The 12,594-nt window shown below is 37.1% G+C and overlaps 1 protein-coding gene across 2 annotated transcripts; it reads right to left on the bottom strand.

Annotated features, from left to right (window-relative positions):
- Window positions 1–1,851: 1,851 nt before the first annotated feature.
- Window positions 1,852–11,664, bottom strand: LOC114533480 (moesin-like). 2 transcript variants are annotated; one of them, XM_028555012.1, is made up of 17 exons: window positions 11,559–11,664; window positions 11,180–11,237; window positions 10,897–10,980; window positions 10,654–10,749; window positions 8,031–8,135; window positions 7,833–7,922; window positions 7,448–7,527; window positions 7,208–7,291; window positions 6,698–6,844; window positions 6,443–6,539; window positions 5,932–6,095; window positions 5,572–5,681; window positions 4,961–5,121; window positions 4,581–4,673; window positions 3,589–3,786; window positions 3,066–3,235; window positions 1,852–2,340 (listed from the first exon to the last, which is right to left on the bottom strand). In XM_028555012.1, exons 2-16 carry the CDS (start codon window positions 11,189–11,191, stop codon window positions 3,071–3,073), a joined length of 1,686 nt encoding a protein of 561 aa, XP_028410813.1. In that variant the 5' UTR covers window positions 11,192–11,237; window positions 11,559–11,664; the 3' UTR covers window positions 1,852–2,340; window positions 3,066–3,070. The 2 variants fall into 2 exon arrangements, with proteins under 2 accessions (XP_028410813.1, XP_028410821.1); XM_028555020.1 differs by lacking the exon at window positions 11,559–11,664 and adding an exon at window positions 11,317–11,404.
- Window positions 11,665–12,594: the final 930 nt, after the last annotated feature.

The raw sequence follows: 12,594 nt of genomic DNA, 5'->3' as shown, positions 1-12,594 counted from the left end.
GCTCAAATTTCCCATTTTTTTGTAAGAAAACTTTTTATAAAATAAAAAATTGGGGTAACCGAACTTGTTTTCGAGTAAAATGCGTGAATATGTAAAATGTCGGCCATATTGAATCGCCATTGTTACCATAACAACGGTGATGACGTCATGCTTATGGGCAATTTCTGACTGTTAGAATGTTGGTTAATATATCTGGGAAATTTCTTTTCCTTACCAAGAAATCTCGTGCTAAAATATTAAATCAAAACCACAAGTTTTCAATATTCTTAAAACTGTAGGGAGCCACCTTAAGAGAATTAAATGAAATAATAAGAATTCACTGGAAAAGACAAAACATTGTAGAACTTCGATCCTATACAACTTATGAAATCGTACGCGAGGGCCTTGACCACTGGGCCATCAGTACTGGTGGCGAAAGTCAAGACGTTTTTATTTCACCTGATCCTTTCTTTAGAGACTTTGAAATGAAATCTCTGAAATGAAATAGAGGATATACGAATTTCTGAGTTTCAAAGTTTTGGAATAGCGTTAAAATGCCCTTTTTCACCATTGTTTTTACCACAAGACTATAAGCGCTTGCTAAACGCAGCGTGTTTGACTGCATCAGTGGAAGGCTTAGTATATATAACATTGCCTAATGTGGTGATTGTGGGATTATTCAGTACTCGCTCACTGCGGCTGCGCAAGAGATGAAGTGAATGAAGGACATTTAAAATTTTATTGATTTCATGGAACATGGTGTGCACAAATGAGTGAAATGACCACATGTACGTTGCATTTTGGAAATTTCCAATTAACATAATGAAAAGAGGTTTTCCTAGGATTTGAACCGAACTCTCTCAGTTTGCGAGACCATTGTCTTAACCCGACCATCAGCGCTTGATGTTAAGGGCTACATTTATTTATTCAAATTCTGTTTAAGTCCTAATGAAAAAATTCATCGGACCACCGATTTAAAAGTTGCGAGGCCATTGTCTTCACCGCTAGACTAACAGATCTGGAAATTTAGAACCTTTTTTTTATAATAAATCTTTTCATTTTCCTCAGGCAGGATTCGAGTCATCAACTTGTCAGTTACGAGGCCACTGTCGTCACCCCTAGCCTAACCTTCAGCTTTAGACATGCGAGAAAATAAAAACCCGGCCGAGGAGTGAGATCCTAAAAGTATCTTTAATCAGAGACCGATTCTCAGCGCAAGCTTATACAGACGTTTTTGTTTGTACCGTGGTTTGTATGATTATTCTATGATTGTGGAAAAATTGGAAACCATGCGTTGACTGCGCAAGCCTGTCAATAGATTTGCACACGCCCGTAAGTTGTTTGCACACTTCATACTTTAAACAAAGTAAGATATAAACATGAACTCGTTTAAAGTATACTTATAAAATGAACGATTGGATAGATACATCGGGCTGGATTCAGCAGAGAATTTGGTGTGTTTTTCTGGCTTAAGATTAATTTTATAACAACTTAAGAAACGCGGCAGTGGAAATCTACCTTTAAACACTTTTTACAGCATAAATAAATTATAAGTCAACTTCCCTTGCGAACCATCTATGCAGGTGGTCTCTCTGAAAGAGATACAAGGGCAATGACTGTACCTATTTAAATATTAAAAGCAATCCAAACTCATTACGATACCACGAAGTATGCAATTTTTTTAACCAAAATTGCTCAAATCTAGTTAGACTGCCCCCTCCTGGTCTAAATGTGGTAATTATTAAAATCAGGCGGTACTGTCTATGTGCATCACCACCAGATCTGGTAAGAAAATTTACCAGATCTGGCACACTGGGTTTAAACCTGGAATGGATACCAGTATGATAATCGCCCACAATTATCTGACACCAATTCATTGCCTGTCAACTTTTTTGGAAACATCACCATTGCATTTATCTAAATTTCTACATTTCTAAAGTACTATTTCTAAATTTTTATACCATTCAGCCAGTGTCAGACACGTTTTCAAACGCAAAACACATGGTAAAATTGCTTATTTGTAAAATTGGTCTACACAAAAAAATCGTTTATTAAACAAATATTCCATATCGTATGCTGACATAGCAATTTACGGCCACTAAAATATGCTTTATAGAATTGCCACTAATTCTTGATTGATTGAATAAATTAGTTATATATGAAAAAACAGCGAACAATCTGAACAAAAAATACAATTGACTCTGCATGAAAAATGAATCCGTCTTCATAAGTCTCTACCATCCAGGTTTAGAAAGGTGGACGAATGATATTAGAATGAGGAAAAGAAAGCCAGGCGTCTTGCAATAAATCTCTCGGGACAATGGAAAGTTAATCAATCGATAGATATTTTCTATTTTCAACCTGAAGTGAGACAAAAACATGGAAACGATTGAGTATAAGGGATATGCTGTAATTTTGGTGATGGGGTGATGGATAGATTGGCAAGTTTAGGGATATGCTGTAACTTTGGTGATGGATAGATTGGCGAGTTTTGGTGTGTATGCTGTAATTTTGGTGATGGATAGATTGGCAAGTTTAGGGATATGCTGTAATTTTGGTGATGGATAGATTGGCAAGTTTAGGGATATGCTGTAACTTTGGTGATGGATACATTGGCAAGTTTAGGGATATGCTGTAATTTTGGTGATGGGTAGATTGGCGAGTTTAAGGATATGCTGTGGTTTCGGTGATGGAAAAGACCCAAGTTTAGGGATATGATGTGACTTCGGTGATGGATAAGAGACAAGTTAAGAAATATGCTGTGATTTTGGTGAGAGATGGAGGAAAGTTTGGAGAATTACTGTGGTTTTGTATTATAGTGAAAGGATGAGGCAAGTTTAGGGACATATGCTATGAATTTGGTGGAGGGGACTGGTCTTTAAATTACTACCTAAGAATTTCAAACGTCGGTAAACTGAGGGCCTTGGCTTCACTTTTCCCCACCCCATATCTCTTCCTCCCTGAGGATCTTTTCAGTTTACTTATAGTTTCCTGCATCAGACCTTTTTATTTGTTCGGCTCATATCATTCGCCTATACTCTACTATTTGAACACAAGTGAATAAAAATAATGAAAGCACAACGTACTTTTATTACATCATCTCAAACTCATCTACACGTTGCTTGGTATTTCCCATTCTTATCTGTCTTAGAGTCTTGTACTTATCTCGGCCAGCGCGCACGTTTTCTCCATGAAGAATGTCTATTCTGGTGAGTTTCGAGTCATCTCTGGTACCCTGAAGCTCGCTTGAAAGCATCTGCAAAAACAAAAACATATATAGACTATTCTTTCGCAAGCTATTGGCTGCTGTGTGAAGTGTAAACTGCCCCGTTTATGTACAGACAGGGGTAAAAAAGGCTCTGTTTTTTATCTCTTCAGCAAAACTGAAGTAGGTGCATGCATGCGATGCTAGTTTAATGGAAATTACCGTAAGGTGGTTTTTTGAGCCATTAAACACAAGCTCTCACATGATGGACTAAACTTCTCTCTGCCTAATGTGTTTCTCTTGGTTTACAGTAAAAGTTAAACAAGAACTTACAGTGCACTTCTGTTGAATGATTTTGTTTGCAATGCTTGTGTAAGAGAACTATGCGTTAGTAAAACACTAACCTTCAGTTGGGCTTGCACATCGATATTCTTTGACACTTCAGTTGTACGGTCCAACTCGGTCTGTTGTTCAGCTTCTGAGGTCGCCTCCAGCTCGCGACTGTCAATCTCTCCTTCCGCTTCAGTCGCGTACAGGACATTGTGAGGCACCTCAGCAAGTTTCTTGAGATTCTCCTCCTCTTTGAGTTTTGTCTCTGCAAGCTAACGACAGCGAGCATTGATTTACACTAGAGTTGTGCAGTTTTAAATCCACACTATGAAAATTTGCTATACCCATACCATTCTTGTATGTTTGCATGGTGACAATCGATAAGTAATTTAGCTTGTAGGGTTAACGGACCGAAAGCTTTGCAGTATTAAATACTTACGTGGTGTACCTACAAGCTAAATTACTTATACCCATACTGTTTCCATACGAAATCCATAGCGTGGAAATGGCAATTAGTATGGATATTATAAATTCCATACTTTTTCCAACTAGAATCGGTACCATTTACATAAAATGGATTTGAAAAAAAAACAGTGTCTCTCAAAAACCACGACCATGCAGCCAACAATGTAAAAAGGTAAAGTCAGTCGTAAGTGTCGTGAACATGTCAAGGTGGCTGATGTGATAGAATTTTTCTGTGTATGAAGTCAAGAATGACTGATGTGAAAAATTTACATCTGGACTACATGTATTTCTCATCCGTGACTTGTTCACGACAATAACGACCAAATAGAAACCTCGCTTAAGGCCTGTTTACACTTGCGAATTTTTCTGCGATTTTGTGTGATTTTCTTCTTTTGATAGATGTGAACGAGTGACAAGTTACAAATGCTCTGATGTGCAAGAGCAACTATTTGAAAATCCGTAACTAAGTGCCTCGTTCGTATCCATCAAAAGGAGAAAATCGCACATAAAATTGCCGCAAAAATTGCAAGTGTAAACGGGCGTTTAAGGTGGTGAACTGAGATTCGGGCAGGCAAGAGAAAACAAACAGGAAGAAACTAACCTCGTCTTGTAGTCTTTGAGCCTCTTTTGCCTGTTCCTCTGCCTCTTTTTGAACACGCAGAACTTCTTCACTGACTTTACTGAATTCATTTTTCTGAGAAACAATGAAAAAACGACATGAGCAAAAACTCCTCCATTTTGAATAGTTTGCGAGAAAACTTACAAGCACAACGAGGAATTTCGTTATGGACCAATCAGAAAATTTGTTTATATTTCCAGGTAACCAATCAGAATGCAAAAATTACGCCCACTTCCGGTGAAAAGGTACATTATTTACCGGTTTACACGAAGTATTGAAAATTTACGCATTGTGATTGGCTTAGCCAGAAAGATGTAAACAAATTTGCAAATTAGTTAAAAATGAAATTCTTTGTTCCTTACAAGCTCTTCTTTTTCTTGTGTTTCTGACTGAAGCAACATTTCCATGCGGACTTTCTCCTCTTCTACTTCCTTGCGTTTCTCCTCCAATCTCTTCGCCTCTTCCTCAGCTTCCATGCGCTTCCTCTCCAGTTCTTCTGCGGCTGCCGCAGACTTGGCCAGTGCTTTGGGTGGAAGAAAACACAATGAAGTTTGACGAAGAAACTTTTACAAATGCACATGCAATATAATTTTTTGTAAAAATTCATTTTTGAGTTTGGGGTGGGGAAGGGCCAGAGGTTGGTAGGGGACAGGGATGAGTAGGGGACAGGGGTAAGTGGAGGGGTAGTGTAAGTGGAGGGGTAGGGTGAGTGGGGGGTGAAGGGTGAGTGGAGGACACATGAGTGCAGGAGGGGGTGAGTGGAGGACAAAGGTGAGTGGGGGAAGGATGAGTGGAGGGAAGGGTGAGTGGAGGACAGAGGTGAGTGGGGGTAGGGTAGGTTCTGGTGCACAAGGTTGTGCACCTACATAAGTCAACAAGGGTCCAGTTGTTACTATTACTTGTCAAAGGCAGATTTTCAAATTTTACTCTAGGGGCTTGCTGAATAAACCACTGCTTTACTCCTAACACTCACCATCTTGTGCCTTTTTGGCATCTTCTTCGAACTTCGCTAGACGATCTTCAAGAATTTTCTTCTCCTGCTCAGCTGCTTCACGCTCTTGTTTCACCCTCAAGATGGTTTGCCTAAAAAAGCAATCCAATCAATTCTATAAGTTTGCTTTCCTGTCATCATTGTACTTGTGTTTTGTAAACATTGTATGTGGTAAATATTGTGTGACAACTGAAGCTTTTAATCCTGTTATAAATCAGAAATAATAATAATAATAAAAAACTAAACAAAGTATAATCTATGAAGTACATCAGTAATTTAGCTGGAGCTTTTTTAAACAGAAATGAAAGTCATGGAAACATTTTAGCAATAACTTGTGCATACCTTTCCATTTGTTTATTGTGCTTTTCTTCTCTAGCTTGGGCCTTCATCTGCTGAACCTCAATGGTGTCAGGTTTTCTTCGTCTCATGTACAGTTCATGGTTTCCCATGCATAATGCTAAGATACGTTTGTTGGTGCGAAGTCTTGGTGCATAGAATACAAAGTCCTAAAAAGTTCCAATAATGTTGTTTGATGTCCTCAGGTTTGTTTACAATATGGCTGGGCATTGACTTTAAGTTAAAAAGATACAAAAGCCTATTTCGATAAGTTGTATGCAATGATAAGTTGTATGCAATTATCTTTCTGATGAGTGCAAAAGAGGGCCAATGCCACATCTTTATTCATATTGTTCAGAAAGGAATTTGCAATGTCACGTTTGTACATGTGTTCATACATTCACATATGCCAGGGTAAGAATTGTATACAACAAATTGCAAACTGTAAATGGGCCTTAACTCGTTTACATTGTACATAGCTGACCGATAACATAAAAGTTTGATCAATTGTACTTACAGGTGCTTTCTTGTCAATTGGTTTAATGACAAATTTCTTATCATTGAAAGAAATATTCCTGATGTCACTCCATGGAAATCCTATCTTTGGAGTAAGTCTGAAAAGTATTAATGAAATTAACTTGTACAATAACTAGAGATCTAATTCTTTATCAACACAATTTAAGACATTGTTTAAGACAAAACAATCAACGTCTTAAATGACATATGAAAGCATCAGCAGTTTTTATTGCATAACATGAACATGCATACGTACTTGTCCTCTTTTTCATACACATTCAATCCAAGAGCATCTACGCCAAGCCACAGATCGGTTCCTTTCTTGTTCTTGATTTCAAAATAACTAACCCCATACATTTCTAAATCCTGTGCAATTTTCAGGTACTCAGTCATTGCATCCTCTCTGCAAAACAATTCAACACAAATGGCATTAAACAATTTGAAATTTGAAAATATCAAGCAACAAGGCACATCATGATGCTGTTTGAGTTCAAATTTAACTCATTAGCTTCCAATGCTGATGTGCAGCCTATGTATTTTACTATCTGTCAGTGTCTGTTGTTCATTAGCCCACTAGCTTGCAATGAACCCAAATGTGGCCTACTTTATTATTTTACTCTGCCTAATGGCAGATGATTTTACTCATCAGTGGAAGAGTAACTGTCAGTTGAAAAGTTACACAAAGTTTGTGTTAGCCTGAATTACTTTCATAACAAGTAAAAAGTGGGATTAATGAAAAACTATACAAAAGAATCAGAATACATACTTGGTCACATCCTTGTGTTCCTTCCACCATTTCACAATCCTTTCCTCCCACTCCTCCTTCGACATTTTATGTTGAGCATACACACTATTATAACACAACATTTGAAACACATTGAAAAACCTTTAAACTACCACTTTTACAACAAATCATTTAGAATCTGATCCCCACACTATGGCTAGGTGAATAAGATTTATGCAGAAGAACTTTTCCTGTTTTCATATCTCTAAGCCCTTGGCTTACCGGTGAGGAAGAAGCCGATCACTCGCAAGGAATCCAGGTGTGTAAGATACATCTACATTGTCACCATATTTAGCTTGGCACTAAAAGTTATAAGCAATACACTCCTTTCAATTTCAGCCAGATTATATGTTGCGGTGAGAGAATCGCATAAATCTAGTACTGTAGATCATTAAAAAAATTCAGAGGCTGAAGGTCTGGTCAAGATGTTTTCATTGCCAGGCTTACATTTTCAGGAATATTTTATTCTACTACCTCAATGTTGACCTAAATTTCTTCTGGGCAACAAAAATATCTTGACCAGACTTTCAGGAACTGAAATTTTCCAATGATCTGCTAGATTTATGACCTTCATGCCAGTTAAATTCTTATAAAAATCACTACTCACAGCATAAGATGCAAGCAATACAGCAGTCTCAGGGGGACAATACACATCATCAGTCAGGATTGCATCTTTCACTTGCAAAAAGAACAGACGCTACAAAATAAAATTCAAACCTATTGTTACAACTGAAGATAATTGACACATACATAATTGATACTAGGAGAATTTACCAAAACAATCCTGATATAGATAGCTCCATACCTGTGTCACTTCCTGAATAAGCTCTTCGCTCACATCTTCCGGGAAGAATTTGGAGCGAAACTTGAATTGAAATGGCGTTTCTTTCTTGATGTCTTGTGCTAAAACCTATTAAGATAATACGGCTAATTCAATTAAAGTCTTCATTTCAAAACCTTAAACTTTTTTGAACTCTGTATTGCCTTTGGTGGCTTTATACACAGAATCTTTAAAATTATAGGTCTAGACATTTAGAGTTTATTAGGTAGATTTAGACTGAGTAAGGGAATGTCAAAGACAATGTGGAGACAGCAAATAAATGTTGTGGTTAATCCATGATGTAAAAGCCATTTATTCACAATTTTTCTGTTGCCTTTGACGCTCTTCTCCTAAATCTAAACCTGCCTAACGTCTTAGACAGCCTTAATGGAATTAGCTGTATACAAATACAATATCCAAAAATACTATTGACTAATTAACTGGCAGTATTCTTTCTCCAAAAGTAAAATTATTTGGCATTAGAAAGAGTAGAACACCAAAGTATAGGGCATACCTAGGTGTACCACAAGCTACATGGTTTTACAACATACACTAATGGAAGTCTTGTTTAATACTACTATTAAAAAATTCATACTTAAAAAATAATGTGTGGAAATTCCACGCACCAATGTAGATTTTCAATATAAACTTAAGAGCAATGCCTGGAGGCAGTTATATTGGCTTCAATGGAAGTCAATATGTAAATTTCTGGCTGTAACTAGCATTGTGCTATATATACTGTGGCACAAGTCTAACGTACCACTGGGAACATTTGCAGGTTCATTGTTTAACCAAGGGTTGTTAACAACAGGCTAATATTAACCTAGGGTCAAATTTCAACAAACGTTGTGCTTCAAGTTTGTCTAAATGGTCATTCAATTTGAGGAAATAAAAACACAAATAAACCCAGAAAAGATTCCTGGAAAATTTACTTGATCTGATAAAGCTGGTGACGGATTTTATAGATGTGTCTATTCCTTCGATAAGCTGGGGTTAAGGTCAACTACTATATGAAAAAACATGCACAACATGCTGTAATCAGTCTCGTATTTGTACTAATAAACTAGGCATAAGCCCAGATATGCCTACTTTTGTGCTTCATTCTGTTTATTGCTTGATGATTTTGTTTGTCAGCAGTGTTTCCCATTATATGAGCATATAATAACCATGTGTGTGTACTTTGGAATTTTATACTGTCTAACAAAAGGGCCACATGTTTAGATTTAATCACTACAAATACACCCTCACAAATATTGCATCTCAAATTCCTTCAAAGCCCAATTAGTATTTATAAGTAGGAATCCCTGACCTAGCTATGCATCCCTGACAAAATGATTACCAAGAATACATATTACTTGCATGGGTGAAAACGAAATCTTAAAAATGAATCCAAATTGGCATGCAAGTCACATCTATATTTAGGTTGGCAAGAAAATTAGGCACCAACTATGGGAAAATGAAATATTCTCTTAGGCATTTCGAAAACAAATATGCCAGATTTGACGTCCTCAAGAGCATGTGGACAGTGTAGTTTGCATAAAGCAAACGCTTTGTGCTGCAATTTGAATATGGATATGATCCCTGATAAATAATTGCAAAGCTTTCAAAATAGCAAATTGTTCTTCTGCAAAAGAGCAGTTGCTGCTGATATACAATCATAGGAATTTGCTATGAATTAGGCAAAAAAAAGCACTTTGACTAGGTTTAATCAAGATGGGTGATTACATTTGAACCAACCATATGTCAAGTGTATTTAGTGTAGGAAGTTACCAGAATGTTTATATTATCATGTCATATTGTGTGATCACATTGTAATATATCACTTGATTTTTTTATAATTATTATTATTACAGCCATAAAAATAGGTAAATATTTAATGGTTTTTGCACACATATTTTGAATTTCTACTTATCCAAAGTTACCTGATTGTGCAATAGGTGGATTTACATAAGTACCTTCAAACCACAACACCTTGAACCAAATTTAATATAATTTTGGAAGCATATTGCCAGCTTAATAATGAAATTGGACTGAGGAGTTGTTGCTTAAAACCACAGCTGTTTACTGATTTTTCCTTTCAATCTTAAAACAACGAATTACAAGGCCACTTATCACATTTAATTCCCACAATCATATCTTTGCTTTCGTGAATTTATAGGAAATATGCCGGCGACACGAGCTCAGGTTTCAAAAAAACACGTTGCTTTGACAAACGTTTCAAGACTGGGCGGTCGGTCACAGCGACCTGAAATTCGCTACAGCAACGAAATAAATTCCGCTAATCCTTAAATAGTCGTTCATTGAATGCTTGGTGGGTTTTCCCACACTGCCATAAATAATAATGGTTCATTAAATTCGAATTTATATTTTAAATAAAATACAAACGACACAATGCATATATGCTTTGGGATAATTTTAGAATCGAATTTTTGTTAGATTTTGTAGCTAAATCGATATATAAACGAGGAGAGATGTAGAAAAACAAATACAAACTCTACAGTTACAGTATATTTGGGCTATTCCTTCACACAGCGAGGACATGTCCAATAGCAATTAATGCTTTCTATGTAAATGAATATATTTTATATAATATGCAATTGTACAATACCTTTTTATTCAATTTTAGCCAGGTAACGAGACCTTTTGTATCGGTGTATTGAAGGCCGAAAAACCAAATTTCGCGAAGGCCAATGGTTTTGACAACCTAAATATTTCGAAAGGTATCATGTATTTAGCGAAGCGGTGCCATGTCCTGTGGGAAGTGGTCGAACCGAACTTCATACTAGGAAGCCATTCTCGTGGTCGACTAGCGTACTATACAAGGCCAATTAATGTTTTTCCATTAACAAACCTGGTCGAAAAGTTGTTTCCCAGTTGTACTAGGCTGTATCGCGAACTCCAACTCCGCGTCCATGGTGGTAACTCGTACATTTACCTGTCGGAAACAGACAAAAACATTTCTCATTCGATGTCGAACACTTGGCCATTTTGATGCACGCTCGTCCGGTGCAATTGTGGTTATAACTTCGCGATGTTTTGAATTCGAGCGTACATTAAAGGCTAATCTAATCACTTTTACGTATTAGAAGTTAATAAGGCGAGCAGCAAATATATAATATGCTGCAGAAACTTACCGATTTCGGCATCTTGGCGGCCACTTGGTTCTAATCCAACAATTCGAGGTTTATATTACTACATGAAACAAGTCAAATAAAACACATATCAGTGACAGGTTTAGATCTAGATAGCGAGTCTTTTAACAACGACGGACCTATGCGAATTTCTGTGATAATTCCTCCTAAATGAAGTAATATATGAACGGTTTAAAAACACTGTGATCCACCTCGCCTTCCTGTAACCGAATTAAGTAGCGTCAAAGCGCTTCCCCGACGAATTTCTAAACGTTTTCACAGCGACGCAACAATAGACCTTTGTTTTAACGATAGCGAGGACAATAAGTTTCGCTTCTACGGTAGTTCGACAATATTTTGTGTACAAAATAAGCAGCAATACCTGAAAAATGTCGTATATTTCCAACACGTCTGCCAAGTAAATCGAAATCGTGAGGCAACCGCGAGAAGGGCGTGGTACTGGAACTAGATACGCTCGATTGAGCCCCTTCAAAATACCGCCGTCGACCCCGAGTTTCCTTCGCCCCGAGGGTGATTTTAATCCGAGGGGAATTTATTCGCCTTTGAATTTTGAAAGCGAGCACTTATTCCTGTTTTTGCGCGTTCAAATAAAAATCAACTAAAATATATGATTTTTTCCTACAAATTTCAAATGACTTTGTCGAAATTAATTTCCTGTTATATAGCATCGTGTTGTCATGGTTAGGTTTACAGTTTTCTAGAAAGAATAATTTACATTACCTTGATAAAGAATACATTTAACTCCAGTGTATGGCAGTTCTGCAAAGACGCATCCCACACATGCAAGTCATGCATCAAATCAAACTACTTCGCTTTATAAATGCGATTTCATCGTGACTCAACAAAAGTAATTCACTTTCCGATTTGCTCATAGCCTTAATATATCGTTGATGTTATAGCCGTTGTGCCGCCGTCTTCGTTACGTCATCTCTAACGATATTTCTAGACATGAGACACTTGTGCGTGATGACACTCCGCTGTCGCGGAAATTTGATGTCTACACGCGCTTGTAATCCTCGGAGAATTTTAGCAATTTCATACGTGTCTCTCCAAAATCGTTTGAACGCCACATTTTTATAAAATAAGGTCATGCGCGTTGGCGCTCCCCTCTTTGAAAACAAAAGAGGCTTTTAGTTTAATGTACAGACGTTGCTAGTGACATGTGTTACTATGGAAAGAAACCTAAACTAACTAATTTTATTCAAACTGGATAGTCTATCAGTTCTAAACTGCTCTTCCTAGAGGTCTAATAAGAATCATCTCTTATTGATCCAGTGTTACTACAGGAGGAAACCTAAACTAAACAACTTTATTTATACAGGATAGCTCTATCAGTTCTAAACTGTCCCTCCTAGAGCTCCAGTAAGGATCATCTCTTATTGATCCAGTGTTACTAC

The sequence above is a fragment of the Dendronephthya gigantea genome, unplaced genomic scaffold (assembly GCF_004324835.1).
Source record: "Dendronephthya gigantea isolate DGI-Jeju-01 unplaced genomic scaffold, DenGig_1.0 000002F, whole genome shotgun sequence".
NCBI classification, from domain to species: Eukaryota; Metazoa; Cnidaria; class Anthozoa; order Malacalcyonacea; family Nephtheidae; genus Dendronephthya; species Dendronephthya gigantea.
This window is presented reverse-complemented; position numbering and strand designations above follow the sequence as displayed.